Raw genomic sequence first — 25109 nt, forward strand, 5'->3', positions numbered from 1 at the left:
TATGTTAATCCCCATACATTACATCATTAGTTCTAGATGAAGTGTTCCATGATTCATTGTTCGTGCACAACACCCAGTGCTCCATGCAGAACGTGCCCTCCTCAATACCCACCACCAGGCCAACCCATCCTCCCACCCCCCTCCCCTCTAGAACCCTCAGTTTGTTTTTCAGAGTCCATCTTCTCTCATGGTTCGTCCATAGTTATTCTTCTTTTGATTAAAGTTTGCATGGTTTACCTTTGTCCATCTTTTTACTTCCAATCCATCTGTATCATTAAATATATAGAGAGCATTATATACACGTATATATCTATAGATAGATAGATAGATAGATATTTATCTAAGTAATCTCTACACACAACACGGGGCTCGAACTCATGACTCTGAGATCCAGAGTCACATGCTCTTGTGAGCCAGCAGGGCGCCCCATGTGTCATTATATTTGAAGTAGGTTTCTTTTAGACAGCATATGGGTCATTTTTTTCCTATAAATCCACTCTGCCAATCTGTCTTTTACCTTCAGGTCATTTACTTTTAAGGAAATTATTGATGTCAGGCCTTTAACTTGCCTTTTTGTTCTGCTGGTTCCCTGTTTTTTGTGTCTTGGTTTTCTCTTTCCTGACTTCCTATGGTTACCTGACGTTATTTAGAATTCTAGTTTCATTTGGCTGTAGCATTTTGTATAGATTTTGAGTGGCTGCTCTGGGCATCACAGTAGATACACCTAACTTATCACAGTGACTGGTGTCAGCCTTTTACTGGCTCAGATGGAGGCAGAAACTTTAGGTCCCTTAGTCTACCTGCCGCTGGACAGATCTTTCCGCTATAGACACTGAGACCCATGTCAACGAAACGCATCCTGCATCAACCACCGAACAGGACTCGAAACTCAGGAGAAGTATTTACTCAGAGTTTCACTTTTTCTGTTTTTTCTTCCTGACATTCCAAGACCCCTTCTTCTCCCATTTCCTTTCTGTTTCAAGAACTTATTTCAGTGATTCTTTTAGAGTAGGTCTGGGGCAACAAAATTTTTTTTTTTAAGATTTTATTTATTTATTTGACAGAGACAGAGACAGAGAGAGAGGGAACACAAGCAGGGGGAGTGGGAAAGGGAGAAGCAGGCTTCCCGCCGAGCAGGGAGCCCAATGCGGGGCTCGATCCCAGGACCCTGAGATCATGACCTGAACTGAAGGCAGATGCTTAACGACTGAGCCACCCAAGGGCCCCTGGAGCAACAAATTAATCATCCTTCACGTGATGAGGTCTAGGTTTCTCCATCATTCCTGCAGAATGCTAACACCAGGTGCAGGATCCAGGGTTTGAGCAGGTTTTCAGCACCTCCTCTGGTCGTTTCTGGCGAGAAATCTGCTGTCATTGGAATGGTTCTTTCCTGTTTGTGAAGATGCCAATTTCTCTCTTGATGCTTTTAAATTTCTTTCTTTGTCTTTAGTTTTCAGGAGCTTCATTGTCTGGGGTTTGCTCAGCTTTGAACCTGTAAGTTTATGTCTTTTACCAAATTAGGGATATCTTCAGTCATTACTGCAGTTTCCTAGAGTAGCAGCACCTGTGAGAGTCCCAGCCCAGGCCACGGGGATGGGGGCTCAGATGCTGGGCTCGGGCCAAATTCCAACTGTGCCGTGTCCTCTATTTCTGTCCCTGGCTGCCCCAGGGTGTTCTTTTAAGGTGTTTTTAACTAGAAGAAATGAGGAGCACCTGCATGGCTCAGTCGGTTGAGCGACCAACTCTTGATTTTGGCTCAGGTCATGATCTCAGGGTCCTGGGATTGAGCCCCACGTCAGGCTCCGTGAGGGGCGTGGAGCCTGCTTGGGACGCTCTCTCTCTCCCCTGCTCCTCCCCCTGCTCATGTGCACCCTCTCGCTCTCGCTCAAAAAAAAAAAAAAAAAAAAAAGTAAATCTTAAAAAAAAAGATAGATTCTCTCTCTCCCTTTCCCTATGCCCCTCTCCCCCACCCTGCTTGTGCTCTTCTCTCCCTCTCAAATAAATAAATAAAGGAGTTGATTAAAGAAAAGTACTAAATGAAATGATTTTTAAAAAAAGATTTTATTTATTTATTAGAGAGAGAGAGAGAGAGAGCTCAAGCAGCCGAGAGGCAGAGGAAGAGGGAGAAGCAGGCTCCCTACCGAGCAGGGAGCCCGACATGAGACTTGAATCCCAGGACCCCGGGATCATGACCTGAGCCGAAGGCAGATGCTTCACTGACTGAGCCACCCAGGCGCCCCAATGAAATTTTATAGGTATTCTGCAAATATGGCTGAAGTCCCGAGTGGTATATGAGTGAAGTCTGGAGGGACTGCTCTCTACAGCCTGCAGATGGTGGAACAGAGAAGCTGGAAGACCTCCCATTGTTGCCCGGTCCCAACTGAGATCGGCTCTCCCAGAACCATCCCCTGATCCAGATTCTGTGCTCTGTAAGACCTCATCCCGTTTTCAACACGGAGTCTTCCAAGTGTCTAAAGAGCACCAGGGAAGAAGCCACACCAGGTGATTTTCACCTGCGACACGGTGCTGCTCACGTGAATGGACAGAGCCTTCAGTGGCCCTGAAAAGCCTAATCCTAACGCTTTCCCCGTTGCTAAGTCTGCCTAGAACGTCCTTCCCTTTCAAACCCCATCCATCCCTTAAGGCCCTCAGCAAATGTGAAGTCTTTCTGATTTTTCTAACCAAATGTGACCCAAAGCCAGTGAACATTTCTGGCTATTTGGGGCTGAGGGGTGGGGACATCACAATTGAGGAACATTGACTTCTCACCTAATCTAAGTCATGAGGAAGGGCAAAGTCCAGGGGAGTGGCTGGGCCTGGAGGTTCACCCCCTTATCTGGGGCACCTTGGCCATATTACCTACCTAGCCTGTCTGTCTGCCTAGTTCTTGCTCGCCCAAGAGATCTTAGCAGAATTAGGTAGAAAGGGATTTTGTTGGAAAGAGACTGAACAGTATCCAGATTGATGGATGAGGACATGGGTGGACATCCAGAGATGGTAGGAGGCCAAGACCACAGTGAGACCATGGCCCTAGGAGCAACCCACCTGAGACGAGGCTCCTGGGCCCTGGACACTGCCTCACCTCCCACGGCCTCTCACCATGGGCTCCTCCCAAGACAGGCCGGGCAGCCCTCAAACTGCCGGCTCTGCAACAACCCTGTATTCTCAGGTGGGGCCTTCCAGATGCGGCCGGTACCCCTTCGCTCCCCCATACCTTCACCCCGTGCCCCAGAGAAATCTGGAGAAGGCAGCAGACACCCAGCACAAAGTCCTACGGGAAAAGAGAGCAAGCCCTATCCCGAAGGAAAAACTTCTTTTAAACGTAGAGAAATACCATGAAAATGTTAACATCTGGGCTTCCTAGTCCAGCTGGTGGAGCCACCTAGATTCCTGGAGACATTATGTTACACTGTGAGCAACTCCAAAGGCCACAGTCCTCACCTCGGGCGACATCTGACCTCACAGGAGTATTTTTATATTGGGGTCAATAATAAACAATTCTTCCTTGTGACATCTTTGAAAATTCAAAGGTAAGGCTTCGTATGGTAGGGGAGGTGTAGGACCAGGGCCAGCGCAGAGGAGATGTGAGCCCCTACGGCTGCCACAGAAAGAACTGCGCCTCCTTGGGAGGGGGTTCACGTGCCCAGAGACGGGACCCAGGACATTGTGACCCTGATGCTTGAGGACTAGAGGCTGAACCCAAAGGCCGACTTCCAGCTCCGGCCCCATCTCTATAAGAGCAAGTTGTCCCTGAGTGTTTCTGGATGAATCACCGGCTGACTTCAATTACTCTTAACAATTTCTTCTTCTTTATTTAATCATTAACAGGGTTCCAAGACTTTGTCCCAGTGAAATTAAAGATGCTTTATAATAACAAACAGATAAAAGACACTGTGATCCTCCTCCAGAGGTTTCCATTCTTGGAAGGGACAGCACATTACATCCAGCAGCTCTCTCTAGAATCCCGAGCTGAGCTGGGTCTCTGGGGTGGGTGCAGGAACTGGGGGTCAGTAAGGGATGGGGGCAGGGAGGAAGCGGCGGCCTGGGAGTCCTTTGTCCTGACGGTCAGTTCTGTATCTGATCTATCCGGGCTGCACAAATACCTCCTTGTGATAAAATCTCATCCAAGGAGACCCACGTACAAATGAGTGCGAGTAGTAACTGGTGAGGTGGAAGAGAGTGAAGCCTAGCAGCCAGGCTGATGTTTGTGCCGAGGTCAATTTCCTGCTTCTGATAACGTGGACAGTTATGTAAGACATCTGAACGGCACGAGGACAGCTCCTCACAATTTCTGTAACATCTCTAGAGTCTATAATTAGTTCAAGATAAACAGTTAAAAAAAAGAAAAGAAAAAAGGAAAACCTGTGCAAGAGGGTGGGGCTCGGAGCTTCCCACAAGCTAAGAGGAAGGACCAGCTTCCCCACGGGCGGCCCTGGGTGAGGCCGCCCCACTACCTTAGTAGGAAGCTCTTCTGTTCCAAAGGCAGGGAACTCTGTGTGCTTCGTTTTGTTTGTTTTTGGCAGAATATCAACAACAATGGAGTTCTGTGGTAACTTGAAGGCATCTGCAAGAACAGCCAAACCCCTGACAGGCTACAATTCTCTACTTCAAAATAATGACCAGCTTTCTGAAGACTACGCCTAGCAATCATCTCCCTTCCCACTGTGGAAAAGAAAGATGCTTGCAGTTCTTCAGCATGACCGGCTTATAATGATACTGCAAAACACCCAGAGCACAAAGCAAATGCCAGAGTTTACGTGGGGTCAGGGAGTCCAAGGACACCACGAAAATGTAAATGCCCAAAGGGGTGGGAGTTTGCCCTGCTCAATAGCCTCTACTCTCTGCCCCCGAGGGCTTGGAAAAGGTGTGGGCGCTCTGGAGTATTAAACTGACCGGAAACGTCCTCTTGGGGCCCCAGGTAAGGCTCTCCCGGAACTCTAAGCCCAGCCACCCGAAACCTTGGCACTACAGCCAAGGCTTTTTCCTAAAAAACAGAACCCAGGGGTGCCTGGGTGGCTCAGTCAGTGAAGCGTCTGCCTTCGGCTCAGGATCCCAGGTCCTGGGATCGAGTCCCGCGTGGGGCTCCCTGATCAGTGGGGAGCCTGCTTCTCCCTCTCCCTCTGCCTGGCCCTCCCCCCTGCTTGTGCTCCCGCTCTCTCTCTCTCTCAAATAAATAAAATCTTAAAACAAAAACAGAACCTAAAACAAGCCAATAACCCAGTTTCCTCAATCCTATTGTTAACCTAATAGGACATATGAGTGGGAGCCCAGAGCCAGTACTTTTCACTTTCCCATGACTTACTTGGGTTTCTCGGGGCTCTTTCTGGTGCAGAACAAGAAAACTTTCCAAGGAAAGAACACAAGTCTTTCCAGATGAAGTCTACCCCGACTGGACTCCCCGCCCGGCTTTTTCAGCTTCGGCTTACTACATACCTGAACACTTCTCACACAGCAAAGTGCTTTCAACCCCCGGCTAACTGGCAGGGAAACCGCAGGGTGAACACGGTGATCTTGGGGGGTCTGGGAATAGGAAACAAAATCATCCTCTGCTGGAAGCGGAGGAGCTTCCTGACTCTCCAGGGCCTGTCCTGAGGAGCAGGGTCGGAGGAGGGCTCTCAGTGCATCGGGACGCAGGGCTGGGTAGGGCCCGCACGTCCACGCTGCAGCGCGCCGGGGACAGCACCGGAACTGCCCACTTAGGGACAAACCTCTCCCCTCCTGGCGAAGAGGCTGGGCCGCTGTGCGGCGCCCCGCTCACAACCCAAGTGAGAGACGTGGCGCCAAGGGCCAACCCCATCTGCCAAGAGGCTGAAAAACAAAGCGCCCAAGATTTCTCCCCAAACTAAATCTGTACGTCTATGAACTGCTGGGTTTTTTTTCCCACTTTTGTTTCAAATTGTAACCTCTGTTGTTAAATTCCCCATAAAGAGGGAATAAGAGAAACTTAAAAGGTATTTTGCATCTAATAGCACAAGGAAACGTCTGCAAACCGTAAAGCTGGAACAAACCACATCCCCGACATCGAGTGTGTTTATGTATTAGTCCTCATCTGCTAGCGTAGGAAAGACTCAGAGCCGCGGGCCTGTGGGCTTTAAATATGCACACCCACATAACAGAGGCTTCTGCAAGCCCCACCTGGGAACGTGATGTTCACCTCTGTGTCAGCGACGTGAAATGTGAGAAGCAGGAGAGGAGTCCTAGGGGACTAGCAACATGTGTTAACACCTGTCAATAAGCCCAAAAGGAAAACAATCCACATTTGTGTTCGTGGAATTAACACTTTCCAGCTACCAAAATGGAATTAAGAGCTTTTTATCGAACATAAAAGCTGTTACGATATAAAAGGTGAAGAAAAGATAATACAGGAAAAAGGCCTTGAGGTAAAGAGACTCGCATCCAGTATCCTTTTTGGTCGGTTCTAACAAGCTGGTGGTCGCCAGGACAGAAAACAGACACCAAGTCACAGGATTCTGCGACAGTCATTAACTGAGATTTTCTCCTATCAATTCTGAGTTATCAGTGGTAAAACTAAAAGTCCACTTTTTAACTTAATGTCAAATAAAAAGCAAAGAAACGAAGAGAAATGTGACAGATGAGAAAGAAAATGCCTGAAAAGATGTGACCCTAAGGGCACCTGGAGAGACAGGAGCCAATGGCCCGTGGACCTGGTTCCCCCCCAGGTTACTCTCCTGGCTCCCAGCTACCGTGGGTATGTCTGCTCCCGGCCACCGCAGCCGCCACACCTGTCCTCCCCGGAAGGCGGGCTGTCGGGACAGCGACCGGGTGGCAACTCCAATCAGGGGGAAGGATAAAATCAGTTCAGGCAGGTCATCAACATTTCAGGGGGCAGGCGTATCCGCAGAAGCTGCACCTCCAGTTTCTCCAAAGGCTCTTTCTCTAATTACGGTTTGCTGAGTCAGAGAGAACAGAACATTTAAATTAGAAAAGTCTCACTCTAATTGTTAATGGATTAAGAAAGTATAAAAATATCTGTGGCAAGGACAGAAAGAAAACTGGCAGGACAAGTAACTGGCAACTCTACAGAAGTAGGGGGTCTAATTTTTTAAACTAAAATTTGATTTCTTTTCCTTTTTTTTTTTTAAAGAAAAAATCACTGCAGGGTACTTTAATAAGAAATCCCCTGCTAACTTTTAAAATTTGAATTTTACAGCATTCTTTTTTTTTTTTTTTTAAAGATTTTATTTATTTGACAGAGAGAGCGAGAGAGCACAAGCAGGGGGAACAGTAGAGGGAAAGGGAGAAGCAGGCTCCCCGCCAAGCAGGGAGCCGGATGCGGGGCTCGATCCCAGGACCCTGAGGTCATGACCTGAGCCGAAGGCAGACACTCAACCATCTGAGCCACCCAGGCACCCCTACAGCATTCTTTTAAGGGAATTTTCAGACCACGCACCATCGTCCTCTGTGCTTCGGGGCCACCTTTGCAGACTTCAGGGTCTGTGATTGCTAATTGATCTTTTTTTTTTTTTTTAAAGATTTTATTTATTTATTTGACAGAGAGAGACACAGCGAGAGAGGGAACACAAGCAGGGGGAGTGGGAGAGGGAGAAGCAGGCTTCCCGCGGGGCAGGGAGCCCGATGCGGGGCTCGATCCCAGGACCCTGGGACCATGACCTGAGCTGAAGGCAGACGCTTAATGACTGAGCCGCCCAGGCGCCCCTCACTAATCGATCTTTTTTTTTAAGATTTTATTTATTCATTTGAGAGAGAGAGAATGGGAGAGAGAGAGCATGAGAGGGGGGAGCATCAGAGGGAGAAGCAGACTCTCCGCTGAACAGGGAGACCGATGTGGGACTCGATCCTGAAACTCCAGGGTCACGACCTGAGCCGAAGGCAATTGCTTAACCAACTGAGCCACCCAGGCGTCCCCCTCGCTAATCAATCTTACAGCAAGTACGCTCCATGGCTCGTCCCTACAGCTGGTTGTTATGCATACAAGCGGTTTAAGAACGTCTCCTACACAAGGAGGCCAGGAGCGGCCCAAGTATTCTGACAGCGGTCCAACACGGGGTATGAGAGGCACCCACAGTATCCCAGCAGGCTGCACTGAATTTTTGGCGGAGCAAAGCGGAAGCCAGACAATGACATCTATAGTGTTCTGTTGCTTACAGATGAACAACTATTTTCTCTCTTCACCAAAAAAAACATCTGAAGACAAAGAACAGGCCCGACATCATCTTTCAGACGAGAACAAATTGGAAGGTCCTGGTTCCTGGATAAAGGCACGTGCAGTCAGCGCTCACCAGCCTGACCGAGGATGGTTCCCGGTACCTCCCAAGTGTCAGTCAAGGATGAACATCCATCTGCACTTCGGACAGGTAACTATTACACAGAATAACTTTCATAGTTTGTCCAGAAAATAGCACAGAGTAGCCTTTTCCCTGAATTCTAAGGCAGATTTTATCTCCTTTGACTGCTACACTGGTGTTACTTCTTGTCTTTTTTTTTTTTTTTTGACAGAGAGAGACACAGCGAGAGAGGGAACACAAGCAGGCGGAATGAGAGGGAGAAGCAGGCCTCCTGCAGAGCAGAGAGCCCGATGCGGGGCTTGATCCCAGGACCCCGGGACCATGACCTGAGCCGAAGGCAGACGCTTAACCGACTGAGCCACCCAGGCGCCCCTTTAAAGATTTATTTGAGAGACAGAGAATGAGAGAGAGCACAAGAGGGGAGAGGGTCAGAGGGAGAAGCAGACTCCCTGCTGAGCAGGGAGCCTGGACGCGGGGCTCGATCCCAGGACCCCGGGATCATGACCTGATCTGAAGGCGGACGCTCCACGACTGAGCCACCCAGGCGCCCCACTTCTTGTCTTTACACTAAGGGAAGGGGGTGTGTGGGGGGGAAGCAAAAGCCCTTAAAAAGATAAAGCGTAACTCTTACTCCATCACTTTTTTTTTTTTTTAAAGATTTTTATTTATTTATTCATGAGAGACAGAGAGAGAGAGGCAGAGGGAGAAGCAGGCTCCCAAGGAGCAGAGAGCCCGATGTGGGACTCGATCCCAGGACTCTGGGATCATGACCTGAGCCGAAGGCAGACGCTCAACCATCTGAGCCACCCAGGCGCCCACTCCATCACTTTTGACCAACTCTGCAAGACCAGTAGGTCTTAACTTTACTTACTTTTTATCATTATTTTTTTAAAACCTTTTGTCATGTCAATGTTTGATTATTCATAAGAGCAGGGCAACCCTCTCGGATCCCCTCCCTCCTCAGGAGCTTACCTTGCTTTGCTGCCCAGCAAAACAATAAGAAAATAAAACATATTTGTAAGAGTAGAGCCCCACAGCCCATGTGCCCATCAGCCAGGTCCAACAGTTACCAACACATGGTGGATGGAGCGCTTGTCCCCTACAGCCCACCTCCGATCTTTCTGAACTGGACACTTAAGAGGCCTGTGGCTGGATCTGCCTTGTCTCTGCTGATGTTCACTTAGGAATCAGCACTCTCCTTCTCCTTCTTCCTTTTTTTTGACATCACATCCAAACAAGCTAAGCTCCATTATAAATTTTATAAAGGAAGAGTGTGAACGAAATTCATTAAGTTTATAAAGACCAGTTGTGAGTGAGATTAGAGTAGGTTTTGAAACATCCAACAAACCCTATGGATGCCAACGTATTTCCGTCTGCAATTCAGTTCCACTGCTTTAGGTGCTGTTCTGACAACTTCTCACCTGGGTTTCTGGAGCCCTCTCCAACTTTCTTTCCTCGATGCTGCAAGAGACATCCTTCTAAAATATCTCCTGAAAATGCCATTCCCCTGCTTTGAACTGCTGAATGACTCCTCAGGACTTTAGAACAAAGCTAGGACAGCTCTTCAGTCTGCCACCTCTGGTGTTACCTCTCTCCAAATCCTACATCCAGGATCTGTTCTCCAGTCACAGTGCTGATCTTCTTGGCACACTGTTCCTCTGCCCTTCTTCCTCTAGTAACCCCCGTGTGCCTTCAAAGCCCGCTCTACTTGATCTTGCCATGCACACTGCTCAGTCTTCACTGAGCCACTGGTGAGACCCACCCCCAGACCGGGAAGGGCCTGAGGGCCTACACTTGTTTTTATCGCCTTTGTTTTCCCAGGACAAAGCAGAGTGCCTGGCATAAAATAAACACATTCACATGTCTGAATAAATGTCCAAATCTTGCTCTGCTCTGCTCATGTTCTTTTCTTGGAAGGGTAATTATTAATGGATTTATTAACCATTGCTTTGAAATCTACAGCTTGCCCAAGGAGTTGACTTTTAAAACCTGATTTTAAATAATGGTATTAAGTCACTTGTAGGGGTCACTTTGACTGCCTGACATCCATTCTCTCTAGTAACAGCACCTTAATTTCCCTCGGGGAAATCCACTTTCCCACATGCTCAATGCAGTTCTGGTGGGACTGACGCATCCCCACTTTGGGGAGGGCTCCCTACCCGGGTCTAGCTAACTGATTAGAGCCCAGATGAATATCAGGCCAGAGTTCACCTGCAATTATAGGGAATAGGCACTCTTTTCCCACAGGAGTGATAAGTGGAATGGTGGTTTTAAAATACGTTCACAAACTCTTTGGTGTGACTCCCTTAAAAGGTGAAGTCTTTTGTACTTAATAAGGCTGACAAATAGAATATGGCAGAAGTCACAGAATCAGAATTCCTGAGCTAGGCCACAAAAAGCACTGTGGTTTCCATCCGCCCCGCCCCCCCCTCCCTGATCACTGACTCTGAGGGAAGACCACCACCACGTGAGGACGCAGGCCCTATGGAAAGGCCCACCAGGCAAGGAAATAAGGACTCCTGCCAACAGTTAGCAAGGAACTGAGGCCTCCAGTCTTTGGCCATGTGAGTGGGTCATCTAGAATCAGACCCAAGAGTCCTGGTCCAGGCTTCAGATGACGACAGCACCAGCCAATGTTTTGGTTGCAACCATATGAGTCTCTGAACCACAATCACCTCACTAAGCTACTCCTGAATTCCTGACGGACAGAAACGGAGATAATAAATGTTTGGGGCACGTGGGTGACTCAGTTGGTTAAGCATCCGACGCTTGATTTTGGCTCAGGTCATGATCTCAGGGTTGTGAGATCAAGCCCTGTGTTGGGCTCCATGCTGGGTGTAGAGCCTGCTTGGGACTCTTTCTCTCTCCCTTTGCCCCTTCCCACCTCTAAAAAACAAACAAATAAATAAATAATAAATGTAGGATGTTTTACTCCATTACTTCTTTTTTTTTTAAGATTTTATTTATTTATTTGTCAAGAAAGAGAGCACAAGCAAGGGAGAGCGGCAAGCAGAGGGAGAGGCAGGCTTCCTGCTGAGCAAGGCGCCCGATGCGGGACTCAATCCCACAACCCCAGAATCATGACCTGAGCCGAAGGCAGATGCTTAACCGACTGAGCCACCCAGGGGCTCCAATCCATTAATTTTTATGTTGATTTTTATGCGGCAGCAAATAACTAAATAAGTAGGTAGGATGGAGGCAGGAACCTAAGAAAAAAGCCAACACAGAAACAGGGCAAAGAGGAGGTATGTGAAAGGATGGGGGACCAAGAAGACCTCCCCCACACACCATTACCAAGTCCTGATGACCTAATTTAAGCCATTGGCCCCTCCTATTCTTGGTCCTCTGAACTTTCCCATATGAAAGCCCGTAGAATGCCGCCATAGGTTGAGCTAGTTTTAATGGATTCTCAACACTTGAAACCAAAAGCACTCCAATCAGTGCAACAAGGTCCAGAGAGCTGGTAAAATGTGCAAATAAATGTCCACTTGATACTTGGATCATTTCCATCTCATCCTTCCCTGCTCTGTACTTTGTCTTTAGCATGCTCTCTTTCTCTCTATATATATACATATTTAAAGATTTTATTTATTTATTTGACAGAGAGAGAACACAAGCAGGGGGAGCAGGAGAGGGAGAAGTAGGCTCCCCGCGGAGCAGGGAGCCCGATGTGGGGCTCGATCCCAGGACCCTGAGATCATGACCTGAGCCCGAGGCAGACGCGGAATGGACTGAGCCACCCAGGTGCACCCCGCATGCTCTGTATTTTGCTTATTATCCATATCCTTCCACAGAAATGGAGCTCCTTGAGGACAGGAATCCTGTTTTGTTGAGTGCTACAGTCTCAGCACCTAGAACCATGCCTCGCACCCAGCAGACACTCAGTGTCTCTAACTGCCTGCTCCCTGAGAAGCTGCAAGGAAGTGGTGCAATCTGGTGGCGGCACCAGAAAGACATTCCCAGCCGGTACCGGGAGAGGAGCCTATCACACAAGCTCCTTAGCTGAAATCCCACGGTTTCCAAGAGAACCCGAAAGTAACTGCAGTTGCCTCCTCTGATAGCTTAGGCTGCTCAAGGTCAGGCTCTCAGTCAGATCACTGCCAATCAATTTGTAGGGGAGCAAGGAACTCTCTGAGAGCGACCTTGCCTTTTTCCCTGTCGAAGTCTGCCTGTCTTGTTCAGTAAGGCAGGCTACGTCTGTGCGAGCGATGTCCCCCCTACACGAGTACACGTCAACTGACCTTCGGGGTACTTTGCGAGTTCACTGTCCGGACGACAGAGAGAGGAGGACGGAGGCCGTCTTTGCACATCGGCTTCCGTGGTCCTACATTTTGCATCGCCCGCGGGCAAGCGGTGCAGCACCCTCAAGAGCACCGCGAGTATAGACTGGCTTACCTACTGTGCCGCCGACGTGGGGCGGGAAGCTTCCTACCGGGAGTAAATCCGGTCTTTGGGGCAGCTGGGGCTGGCGCGGACCGCCTCCGGGAATCGGACCTGCCGACCCGCTGGGGCTGGAGGGCTGGCGGAGCGGGCTGGCCGTGGCCGCGGCCGCTGCGCCAGCCTGTCCGCCCACACCGCTGCACGGACACGCGTGGACCCGCCGCTGGGCGAGGCGGGCGACACCGTGGGCGGGGTCTCGCTGGCTGGCAGTCTCCCCGCGCCCGGATCGCCCAGGCGAAGAGGAGCTTTCGCGAGCGAAGAGGTGGGGCCCCGCGCGAGCCCCGCCGCGAGCACGCGCGAGGAAGACGAGGCCGCGCTCACTCTCGGGCCGCCGCCGCGCTCCTCGGCCCCGCCTCCGAGCGTCACTTCCGGCCGACCGGAGCCGAGGCGGAAGCGCGCCAACCGAGCGGGGTCCTCGCGGCGGGAGGTGGTTGCTGAGCGGTGCGGCTGGCGGGGTGGCGGCCCCTGCGGAGGCGGCGGCTCTGGGGTCGCGCGTCGCGCCGGCTCGCGTGGGGGTCTGGCGCCGCGGCCCTTTGAGGTGGCACCTCCTGCGGCCTTATTGCGCTTCCCCGGGCTGGCGCACCCTTCCACGCGGTTTGCTGGCCGTGGCCTTTCCCCTGCAGCGCCGCTTCTGGCCGCGGGTCGGTCTTTCTGTGGCGTGGTTTGCCTCTCTCCGCTTGTTGCGTTGCGCTCTGCTCAGGGTACCGTCTTTACCCGTGGTGTGTGCGGTAAATATCGCCGTTCGGGGTGCCTTTGACGAACGCAAGTCTCCGTTTTAGTATAGAAAAATAAATCAGTCTTTTACGGGTAGTCCTTTTGTGCCCTGTTTGAGGAATCCTTCGCTACCCCTAATAAATCTCCCACATTTCCCCCAATGGTTTTAAAGTTTCCATTTTAACATTCAGTTTTTATTTCGGTTTGGAATAGATTTAGGGCGGTGTAAGGAGGCTACGTGCTTTTCTTCATCAGGGGGATAACCTGCAGCGCTAGTGCCATTTATTTAGTCTGTCTTTTCCCCAAGGGCACCTGCCACACTTAAAAAAATCTGGATATGCACGAGTGTCTTCATTAATTGGCTTTATCATAATGCTCACACCGGGTGTTCTGGATCAGATCAGATATCTTACGACTCCCTAGTAATAATAAGCATGATGAGTCCCCCACAGCCTTTAACCCCCAGGGAAACACAAAGAGAACTAATGGAAATTTTTCCGACGTGAGTGGCCCAACAGAACATACGTGAGGAATGAAGGAGAGGGACTTTCTGTACTTATAAAGGGGAAGAGGCAGCTGTCCTTCTCCCCTCTTCAAAGGGTCTCCCCACTCCAGTCCTTTGGTATGTTAATGAGTTTCTCCTGGGGCCAGAGTGCCCCAGTGTCTCTTGGCTACACTTTTGGGACCTAGAGATGTCTCCAAATTCCTGGGCTTCACTCCCTGAAGTGTAAGTACGTGGGAAGAGAACACTCTATTCTCCCCAATACCTAGGCACCTAATCCAAGTGTATAACTACTTGGCCCTCTTAGGGAGAGAAGGGAAGTTATACTTCTGAACCAGAGCAATTAACTGGACAAATAAATAGCTGCAGATCTAATGCTCATAGTAGGTGAAGGGTCTAAGACGAAGGCTTTTTACAGGAGCACTGGGAAATTGAGGAGATTTCCCTACAGCTTCTCTCTGGCATCTTTATTCTCTGTCATTGTTTCATTGCTCTCCATTTTTGTGCTGGTACCACACAGTCTCAATTACAATATACTTAAAATAACTCTGATATTTAGTTGGACAGCTACCTCCACCTTTTTGTTATGTTGAAAAGCTTTAGCCATTTATTCTTCAGTAAAATTTTACAACCAGGCCAAGTTTCACCAAAACAAACCCATAGGGGTTTTTATTTTTATTTATTTGTTTTAAAGATTTTATTTATTTGACAGAACGAGAGAGGGAACACAAGCAGGGGGAGTGGGAGAGGGAGAAGCAGGCTTCCTGCTGAGCAGGGAGCCCGATTTGGGGCCGATCCCAGAACTCTGGGATCATGACCTGAGCCAAAGGCAGACGCTTAAGGACTGAGCCACCCAGGCGCCCCCAAACCCATAGCTGTTTTTAATAGAATTGGATTTAATCTGTAAGTCACTTTGGAGAACAGACCAGATACTTTTTTTTTTTTTTTTGAGAGCAGGCGCAAAGGGAGAGGGAGAATCTTTCTTTAAAATATTTTATTTATTTTTGAGAGAGAGACAGAGAACGCACACGAGTGAGGGGAGGGGCAGAGGGAGAAGCTGACTCCCGGTTGCGCGGGTAGCCCAAATGCGGAGCTCGATCCCAGGACGCTGGGATCATGACCTGGGGCGAAGGGAGATGCTTCACCAACAGCCAACCAGGTGCCCCTATTTATTTTATTTTATTTTTTTGCAGTTTAGTCTCCAGAATATATGGGTCTTGGGCTCTAGAATAAAATCAGGGTTGGGACTCTTCTGGCTCGGGCTCTAGAATAAATTCAGGGTTGGGACTTTTCTGGCTCCGCCGTTTGGACATCTTGCTTGGACCACTCCTGCCGGTCTCCTCCAGGGCGGAGTTTCGTTCCCTATTCCGCCCCAGAAACTACATTTCCCAGCAGGCTCAAGGCCCGCACCGACGCACTTCCTCCCGGCGTCCCCCGCGGCGGGAAGGAGCCGAGCGGGCTCGAGGCCGACGCGACAAGCCTTCGTTGCCGCCGCCGCCGCCGCCGCCGCCGCCACCGCTGTGAGAGGAGTCGCCGCGGCCGTCCCTGCCGCCCTCGCCGGCCACCATGTCCGCCCAGGCGCAGATGCGGGCCCTGTTGGACCAGCTCATGGGCACGGCCCGGGACGGTGAGTCGGAGCGGCCGGACAGGCGAGGGGTTGGGGCGGGAGTGAGGCGAGGCCGCCGGGCGGCCTGAGGCGGGGGCCGCGACCGTCTGCGCCTGCGCGGGACACCCTCCCCTCCCCCGCGCGCCGACCGCAGGCGCCGGGCCTTTGTCTGAGCCGGTTCGCTTTGGAAGCGGCCGCGGCCGGGTTCTCCCTCGCTGGCGGTGGGTCCCCGGTGGGCTCCTCCCTCGGAGCCCGAGTCGTCGGTGGGGCTTCCGCCCCCTCCCCTTTTGCCGTCCTGCGACTTTCTCCCTGTCCCGCGGCCCGGCGCCGCTCGGGGAGCCGGGGCGTCGGCGAAGGGCTGGCGCCCCCGTGGGCTCCACATCGCTGGCAGCCGGGTGGCGGAGCTCCTCCGAGGCTCCTCGGGGAAGAAGCTACCTACAACCCGAGGGAGCCGGATGGGCCCGGAAACCCCGGCCGTTCCTGTTCTGCACCAAGAGCAGCCGTAAACTGAGCTTTTCTAACGTGGGTTCCTGCCGAGTGCCTTTCCAGCCCCCTTTCCCTCCCAGCCATATAAGAGAGCCTCTGTTTAGCTAGCACTTGGCAGTCGTTAGGTAGGTCGTACAATGACGGTTGTAGGGAGGAGTGAAAGATCATGATGGTTGTCTCAGGAGAAAGCGGTTGCACCTTTGCAAAACTATATACCTGCTGTGGTTTGTGTTTTCTTTTCTACTGAAGTAATGAAGTTGTAAGTTCACATTGGCACATTCGCAGGGCTGTGCAGATTCTTTGCACTTTATTTCATAGGTGAATAAGTGCTTTTTAGCTTTCTTTGTATATTGAGTTGCTTTTGAATTGCTTCCCATATTTTTATTTCATACAAACTGAACAATTGTGGCCCCTCTATTTTATTTATAAAGGTTCAGTGTATCTTTGCCTGCCTACATCAATCTGCAAGGGAGTTGCAGAAAAGCCTCATGTTCATCGAGCCGTGAGTCACAACCAATTTCTAAGCTGTTATAACAAAAAAGTGTTTGCTTTTTTTCACAAATAACTTTAAAAGTGTAGTTTAGAAAGAAAACATTTTCAATAAAAAGACACAACATTAATCCTGGATGCTTGCAAATCCTAAAATATATTCCTCCTTTAGTATTACACAGCTCTGTGTATACACAGATTAGCTTTAAAATTTGTCACATTCCACTTTGCCTTTACTTTTATGTATCATTCCCCTGACTTCCTTACTGCAGGTTGGGCAAGAAAACTTTTCCTTTAAAACTTTTCAACAGCGGGCATAAAATTCTGCAGCTGAGGTCTTGAAGAATGCAGATGGGTACAGTATGTGTTGGAACTCACAGTGTGTATTGACTAACCTAGTTCCCTTTTTTTTTTTCTCCTTTGGTATTGTCTTGTTAAAAGTGACTCCCAGGTGCCAACTTTCTTTTTTAAGGGTGGGGGTGAAGGGGATAGGAAGATTAGGTCTAGATTATTTATCAGTCAGTGGTAGAGTTTGAAAGCTTTCTTCTTCATGTGATTTTGGGCAAAATACTGCCTATGCATTTGTGCATGGCAAAATGATTAGATTAATATGTAGCTTCTGTTGGTGGAAACTACCAGCTATAAGTCATATGTGGTGATTCATGGCCCTCTGATTAGCGTGGGTTTTGGTATTACTGCCCACATGTATGTGTGGGGTTAATGGCCTTTTGGTGCTCAGCCTCTTCAGATTCCTTGACTTCTTTGGCACAATGATGGAGTCAGATCTCATTAAGTGTGATTCTTCATGATACATTTAGCATCAAAAAACATCTGTATTCCGCTCCAGTTGTAAATATCTCTAGATCAGCTTTTCATTGTATTTGGTAGTCTGCCAATCATCCAGGTGAATTGTTGTACCGGATATGCTTTGGTGTTTAACCTGATAATATTGTCTTATTTAAAACCACAAATGAATTTCAGGAGACGAAACCAGACAGAGGGTCAAGTTTACAGATGACCGTGTCTGCAAGAGTCACCTTCTGGACTGCTGCCCTCATGATATCCTGGCTGGGACGGTAGGTGTATTCGGGATTGGGGGAATATCACAGAACACTCAGACTTGGGGGCTGTGTAGGCAGTGAAGGTTGAATTGTTTTTCTTTACCAGGCAGAAATCTCCTACTGCCTTTCAAATGATAGATTGTTAGTTTGGTGGAATTTTGTTATGGGGTATACTTCACTGCTATAAAAATTTCTTTTTGTAACTTACTCATATTTTTGTAGAATCATTTATATGGAGGTATTCACAGCTAAGTAGTATGAGAAGTGTCATTTGGCCAAACCAAAAAAGTATGCTTCAGGTCAGCCTATAGTTCTTTGAAAATTCGGGATTGGTGGGTTGGTTTTCATGTTGAACATATGTTAATGCTAGACTTTTGATCTAACGAGGTACTTTTTTTTTTTTTTTTTTTTGGTGGGCAGCAATGTAAGGTTTATTGAGTGATAGCCGAGTGATAGTACAAAGTTCCTAGGAGGAGGGAGGGGATCCGAGAGGGTTGCCCTAACAAGACACATTTCTTACCCAATTCTTAGGTTTTTAATACATCAGTTGGGTATAACACTGAGTTTTTAGTGTTGTGTTACGTTACCCTTTCAAGAAATCAACACATGATCCAATGAATATCGATCCCTGAAATTTTATGTTCACTTTAGAAGAACCAAATAGATAAATACTAGTATTATGTAATGTGCATTTATTCAAAATCAGATAGGATTGGGGCACCTGGGTGACTCAGTTGTTAAGCGTGAGCAAGACTGGCACATTTCCCATCCTTTCTTAAGATTTTACCACAGTAATTGCCAGCACTGCAAGCTGATAAAAATGCTGTGAAAGAAAAGCAGAGACGGGTGCCTGGGGGGCTCAGCCGTTGCGCATCTACCTTCGGCTCAGGTCATGATTCCAGGGTCCTGGGATCAAGCCCCATATCTGGCTCCCTGCTCTGCGGGGAGCCTGCTTCTACCTCTCCCACTCCCCCTGCTTGTGTTTCCTCTCTTGCTGTGTCTCTCTCTGTCAAATAAATAAAATCTTAAAAAAAGACAAAAACAAAATCAGATAGGATTGAAGAAGACTAAAAGCTGGAGAATTATCTACCATGATTCAGCCACATAGAGAAAAGGAGTCCTGTAAATACCACCACCGTTCCACCATTTTCAGATTGCACAGCCACTTAATGGAATATAAAACCGTCTGCTCATTTTAAGGGTCAAATGTTCATCCACTAGGGAACATTTTCTTCATGATTAATTGTTGCTTTTCTCATTACCATTGTGAGGGGAGCAGCCTGTGGAAAACCGCATATATGTATTAGATCTTCTCAAGCTGACTCTACAGAGAGCAAATAGGAAATGAATGTCAAACTGTACCTTTGTTACCTGAGGTTTTGCCTGTAGTTTGACCTAGTATAGGGATATGTTTTGCTGTGGATTGTTGTGGGTACCATTAACATAGATTAATGGCTTCCACTAGTTAAAAGCAGTTCTGCTGAAGGAAAATCCTGTAGGGGAGGCATCATAACCTGGAATTGTTGATGGATCTTAGTGGGAGAAGCCAAGGAGCAGAGGGATGGATGTGCACGAGTGTGAAGCATTTCAGTTTTTTGAGGGAGGGCTGGGGGGTGTCAGATCCCTGGGTAGCATTGTTCCAGAATGCTGGTGAGAAAAATAACCAGAATGGGGGCATTTCCTACAAATATTTATTGTGTGTTAGTTACAGATTAACTCATCAAATAGTCCATTGAACACCTGCTGTGTGCCAGGCACTGGATATATGGTGCCAGTAAAATAAAGTCTTTACTTTATCCAGTGGAGGAAGAGGATAGACAATAAATGAATAGATAACGGGTTGTTTTAGGTAGAGTGATAAAAGGTTTCTCAGGGACATTGGAGCAGAGACTTGAATGGTAAGAAAGATCGTGCACAGTTTGGGGTTAGAATGCCCTGGGTGAAAGATGGAGCCGGCGGACAGCAGGCATGCTGCTGGCGTGTCTGGAGTGGTGAGAGTGAGGGGGAGAGGCGGGAGAGGCAGGCAGAGGCTGTGGAATCAGATGAGTTGTGAGAAGCCATGGACTGAGCAGGTTGGCCAGGGATGGCTCCGCAAGGGGAATCTAAGAAGAAGCCGACTAGGATGATTAGGATTAGGATGAGGGTTGAGAAATTGGATGGGGGTGGGTGTAAAAGGTGAGCCTCACTGGTATGGGCTCCATGGAAGTGGGAAGTGAGGAGTGGAGTTGAATGATGGGTCTTCTGATGAGTTTGTGTTTTGTGTAAAATTGAAATGGAATGAATGTGATTAAATTTTTAGAGCAAAGTGGCTAAATGAAGGTGGTTGTAACCTTCAGTCTTCTAAGGATTGCTCCAGGCCCAAGTTGTTGCTCAAAACCATCTCCTGTCACTGGTAGGGGTGAGGCAAGGAGGAATGGAAGTTATAGTTTTATTGAGGCTTAATGGGAAAATACAGTATTGGTTAGTAAGTTTGGCAGAGTAAGATAGCTGGAGGGAATGTAGTGTAACAAGTTACACTTGTCTCAGTGGAAAAACTTCTGTTTTCCAAACGTTCTAGAAGGAGCCTTTAGTACCCTTCCCTGTCAGCAGTGTGAGACCACTAGAGGGTAGACAACACAGGTGTTTGGTAAAAAAAGATCTGACACACTGGATTTAACAGCCACTTAAAATCTTTTGGAAGAGGACTTACTGTAGTATTTCAACTCTGTGTGGTGTTTAGCTGCCAGGGGAATTGGCCAGTACTTCCCTACCTCCTTGGCAAAACTGAAAATACACAGTCGGAGAGTAACCGTGGAACCCAGCCCCGTCCTCTGCTTGCATTAGCCATGGCTTTTTGAGAGTTCTCACCCAAAGGAAGGCTAGCAGTGAATTTTTGCTTCATGGATGGTTCGCTAATGTCAAAACTTTCTTGACAGTTGAAGTTTCTAGAATGGAAATTTATTTGTACTTAAAATGCTTAGTAGTTAAGGTTTTAGTGCTTACTTCTCCTGGTGGTAGGTTTTCTTTGAGATACAGAGTTTTCATTAGCTTTTAAGCATTTCTGGTGTTTGTCAGTTATTTTGCAGCTGTGGTGCTTGCTTTTCATTTGTGGAGACTGTATATTTTAAAGAATCATACTGATGCTTAAAAGAGTGAACGAAGCAAAAGTTGTCAGCAATATAGGGACAGCGATTCTGGCTACAACTTTGGCTTATAGAATTACTGTTGCCCTACCTCTGGATCCCCCCCATGTGACCAACATACATGAACTCATATGACTTTTTTTTTTTTTTAAGATTTTATTTATTTATTTGACAGAGACAGAGATAGCAAGAGCAGGAACACGAGCAGGGGGAGTGGGAGAGGGAGAAGCAGGCTTCCCACTGAGCAGGGAGCCCAATGCGGGGCTTGATCCCAGAATCCTGGGATCATGACCTGAGCTGAAGGGAGATGCTTAACGACTGAGCCACCCAGGCGCCCCTGAACTCATATGACTTTACAGTAAGAATAATGAAGGAGAAAAGAGGTCTTTAGCATTTAAATGCAGAAGTTGATCCTTGGTCAAAATGAAGATGAGCTCCACACTAGGGAGCCCACTGTTGGTTCTGTCACTGTTTTTACTAAAGGATGGTTTGTTAGTGAACGTGGCATGCGCCTACTGTGAGACTAGGGCCCAAGAGTCAGGTACTACCAGCCTCCCTAATTTGCCTAAAATGTTAAGGACTTTATAATCCATGAAGTTTTTGAACTCATTTTGGTTGTAGTTGTCGTTTGAGCTTAAAGGAGGCTCTGGACTCCATCATTCTCTGTTTACTCGTTATGTAGACACATGTTTTGGTCCAAGTGCTTGGACTTGGTGTCTCCTCATTGTGATGCTGGGTTTTGTTAACTTGCACTGTATGACTTGATAGCATGATCCTTAGCATACAAACTTTCCTTTTGCTCTTGATGGCCAGAGGTGGAGGGTGCTGTCACAGAGTCCTGCACTCAGAATTTAGTTAAGAGATATGCTCTGTTGTCTAATTGTTCTACATGTGCTTACAACACATAGTAGCATATCAGGCTAATCTTACTGGTAATACAGGTCATTTGTTTTCGTGAAACAACCTTTTGTTTCTCAAATGGGGCAACTGAGTGGCCCGATTCTATGTCTCCATTTATATCCAGGGTCATTTACTAGGTTAGGAGAATGTTTGGAGGATTTTTTTGGCTCTAAATTGGCCTGTTCTGCTTTATGCCTTCTGGTATACAAAGAGATACACAAAGCCAAGTGTTAGGTTGTGTTGTAATTGCCAAAACCTGATTGCTATCTGCCCTTTCCTTTTCCTTGCCTCTGTACCTTAGGCATTTGAGCATCCTGAGTAGTGAAGGTTACAGGAAGGAATGCCTAGACAGTTTATGATACTCTTGTTTTCTGGCCTTTTCCTTGCAACCTCTCCCCTCCCCTATGCTGCTGTTCACTGAGTAGATGTTTCTTATTCTTTTTTTTTTTTTTAAAGATTTTATTTATTTATTTATTTACTTAGCGCTTGAATGGGGAGTAGGGGCAGAGGGAAAGGGAGAGAGAATCCCAGCTGGCTCCCCACTGAGTGTAGAGCCTGCCATGGGGCTCCATCACACAACCCTGAGATCATGACCTGAGCAGAAATCAAGAGTTGGACAGTCAGCTGACTGATCTACCCAGATGCCTTACTGAATAGACTTTTCTTTTTTGACTGATGCAAAAATAAAACTAGCAAAAGCTGATAAATATGGTTTTCATTATTAGTCCAGTTATCTCTGGGTCTGAAAGAGACAGAAAGCTTCACACTTAAATGTATCAAAATGTCGTATTAACATGGTGGTAAAAGAAAAATAAGGTTTCTTGGCTATATGCTGTTTTTTAATATTTTTATTATAGTTTACTATTCAAAAAGGTATTGTTTATTTTGGTGACAGTTGAAACACCAGGTCATGTGCTTTCTACAATGGGTAGATGTTCATGTGTAAACTTTTGTTTCTTTCTCACAGCGCATGGATTTAGGAGAATGTACCAAAATCCACGACTTGGCCCTCCGAGCAGATTATGAGATTGCAAGTAAAGAAAGGGACCTGTTTTTTGAATTAGATGTAAGTTTTATTTTGTGTTAACTCGTCCTTACTGTGAAGAGCCAAATATCAACTAACAAGAATAATATGATATTTGTAAGTTATGAAGCAGAATAACAAAAGAGATAACTTGTTATTCTACCACTAGGGCTGAGAGCTAGAACATAGCCAGTAATATTTGGTATCTACCTGTAAGTCTACCACCCCCATACCATTGTGCATTTTGTATGTCTCATTTTCTTTTAAAAATGTTATTACATATTTTTATGATTCCTTGAACTTTGTATTTTTGCTTGTTTTTTAAGCCTTAGAAGAATAGTTTCATAGCACAGTCTTAAATAACGGTTTTCATTCAATATTATATTTTTGTTTACCCATTTTGTTGGGTATGGTTTATTCTCATTGCTGCTTGAGTATTCCCCAAACTCTCTAGTCATTATTTGGGTTGATTCTAGGTTATGGGTTTTTTTGTTTTGTTTTGTTTTGTTTTGCTATTACAAACAGTATTGTGAATGTTCTTGAATATATTGTTGGTGTATGCGTATTAGATTTATTTAGGGTCTATTCCGAGGGGAGGAATTGCTGGCTTACAGGGATTGCATATGTTCATCCTTGCAAGATAGTTTTGTAATGGTGTCCTTTTTCTCTCTTGCTTCTGTTGTTGATAAAGCCATGGTATCAATTTATACCCCAAAGTAGAATTTTTGCAATTCAGTGGTTATAAAATGGAATTTCACAACTTTTTTTTAAACTGTTGCCTCCCAAAGGAACCCTTTTAAAGAATTTTCTTCCTGATTCGTCCCCTACTCTTCTATGGAATTTTGTTACCACAGAACCCTGCATATTACCTTAATGTGCTATGGTTTTCCAGGCCACAAACTATTGTGATATCTAAGAGTTTTTTTTCACCTTTTAACAGCAGTTTTCATCTCTTGACCCATTGAGAGTGCAGGATTTAGAGTCACTCTATTTGTTTTTTCTTTTCCCTAATACTCCATCACTAGTATGATCAAAGGTCAGTGAAGAGGTTTGGTGGCATTCAGGTTCCTAAGTAAAGACTGGGAAGGGACAGAGCTTGGTGTGAGGAAGCCAAGGAAAGGCATCTCCTCTTCACCAAAGGACATTTTACTTTATTTTATTTTTTTTACCAAAGGACATTTTAAAGGATATGTTGTAGCCGGAGTAAACTGTTTTTAACAGTAGTCTTAAAAGTAATTAAAATTAATTCTTTTTCAGATTCATTCTTTAACCACAGTGTGCTCTCAGTGTTGAATCTTTGAATTAACTAAAAATGCCTTTAGCAACAGTTTGACTAACAGAAGAGGCTTGGAAAGGGAATTTTTCTATATTGTGAGTTTTCATTCTTCAGTAACTTGCAGATGCTTATGCAAAGAGGCCATTACTTTGGGACGTCAGGTTTCAGAGAGTGATATGTACACAGGTGTATTGAAATCTCAGGTTTAGTAATGTTTTCTGGATCAGAAGTCTTAGCATTTCTACTAAATCAGAATGTCAGTGCATTTTTTATTTTTTATTAGATTTTATTTGTCAGAGAGGGAGAGAGAGAGAGCAAAGCACAAGCAAGGGGAGCGGCAGGCAGAGGGAGAAGCAGGCTCCCCGCTGATCAAGGAGCCCAATGCGGAACTCGATCCCAGGACCCTGGGATCATGACCCGAGCCAAAGGCAGCCGCTTAACTGACCGAGCCACTCAGGCGTCCAGTCAGTGCATTTTTTTAAATGACTGATGAATTTAAAGTTAGAAAACATTCATAGAAGAAATGGTGTCAGTGACTGAAACACACAGAGTCATTTAGTATATTTTGAAGGAGGTGTGTTCAGCCAGTGTGCAGAAAGTGGAGTGTGTTTTTTTGTTTTGTTTTGTTTTTTTAATGAATATTATTGAAAACTATGCATTAGCCAGTAGGAAAATACCCAGTTGGATCCCCAGGAGATGAATTTTGTTTTGTCATCTTGATGCTATAAAGTCTAGAAGCTATAAGAGAAAGATGGGTACATTTGTCTGTATAAAAACTTAAAATTTAGCCTATCAAGAGTACCTGTACATGGGTCGCCTGGCTGGCTCAGTCTGAAGAGCATGTGACTCTTCATCTTGGGGTCGCGAGTTTAAGCCCTACGTTGGGTGTGAAGATTACTGAAAAAAAGTTCCCATACGTACAATGAGAATAAACTGGGACAGGATATTTACAGTGTTTATGATGATGGGCTGGTTATCTTTCTATGTAAAATTCATCATAATGGACATAAATGGTATCAATGGCTCAATAAAAAAAATGGGCAAAGGATAGAAAAGGACATTGCCTGGTGGGCATCTAATCCTATGGCTGGTGCTCACCCTCACTCAAAACTGAAGACATGGGGGATTAAATGATCCTGATACACCTCCTGGGTAACTCAACATCTCAAGATGTGAAAGTACATGCCAGCATGGCCAGTTCTAAGATTATATCTCACTGATA

At 46.8% G+C, this 25109-nt stretch overlaps 2 protein-coding genes across 6 annotated transcripts in view; one reads left to right on the forward strand and one right to left on the reverse strand.

Moving 5' to 3' along the window:
• Positions 1 to 13054, reverse strand: part of FAM234A (family with sequence similarity 234 member A) — a 23746-nt gene extending 10692 nt beyond the window's left edge. For all 3 annotated transcript variants that reach the window (XM_081820453.1, XM_006732095.3, XM_081820450.1), the window contains exon 1: positions 12663 to 13054. The gene's annotated coding sequence lies outside the window, so the exon portion shown is untranslated. The remainder of the gene's footprint in view (positions 1 to 12662) is intronic.
• Positions 13055 to 15366: 2312 nt separating this feature from the next.
• LUC7L (LUC7 like) overlaps positions 15367 to 25109 on the forward strand; it is a 35782-nt gene continuing 26039 nt past the window's right edge. For 2 of the 3 annotated variants that reach the window (XM_081820454.1, XM_081820455.1), the window contains exons 1-3: positions 15368 to 15550; positions 17486 to 17580; positions 22555 to 22653. In XM_081820454.1, the coding sequence (XP_081676580.1) occupies positions 15490 to 15550; positions 17486 to 17580; positions 22555 to 22653 (255 nt within the window). In that variant the 5' untranslated portion in view covers positions 15368 to 15489. Of the gene's footprint in view, positions 15551 to 16446; positions 16518 to 17485; positions 17581 to 22554; positions 22654 to 25109 lie in introns of all 3 variants that reach the window. The other variant, XM_081820456.1, reaches the window with a different exon arrangement.

The sequence above is a fragment of the Leptonychotes weddellii genome, chromosome 5 (assembly GCF_054177405.1).
Source record: "Leptonychotes weddellii isolate Sample4059 chromosome 5, ASM5417740v2, whole genome shotgun sequence".
Taxonomy (NCBI): Eukaryota; Metazoa; Chordata; class Mammalia; order Carnivora; family Phocidae; genus Leptonychotes; species Leptonychotes weddellii.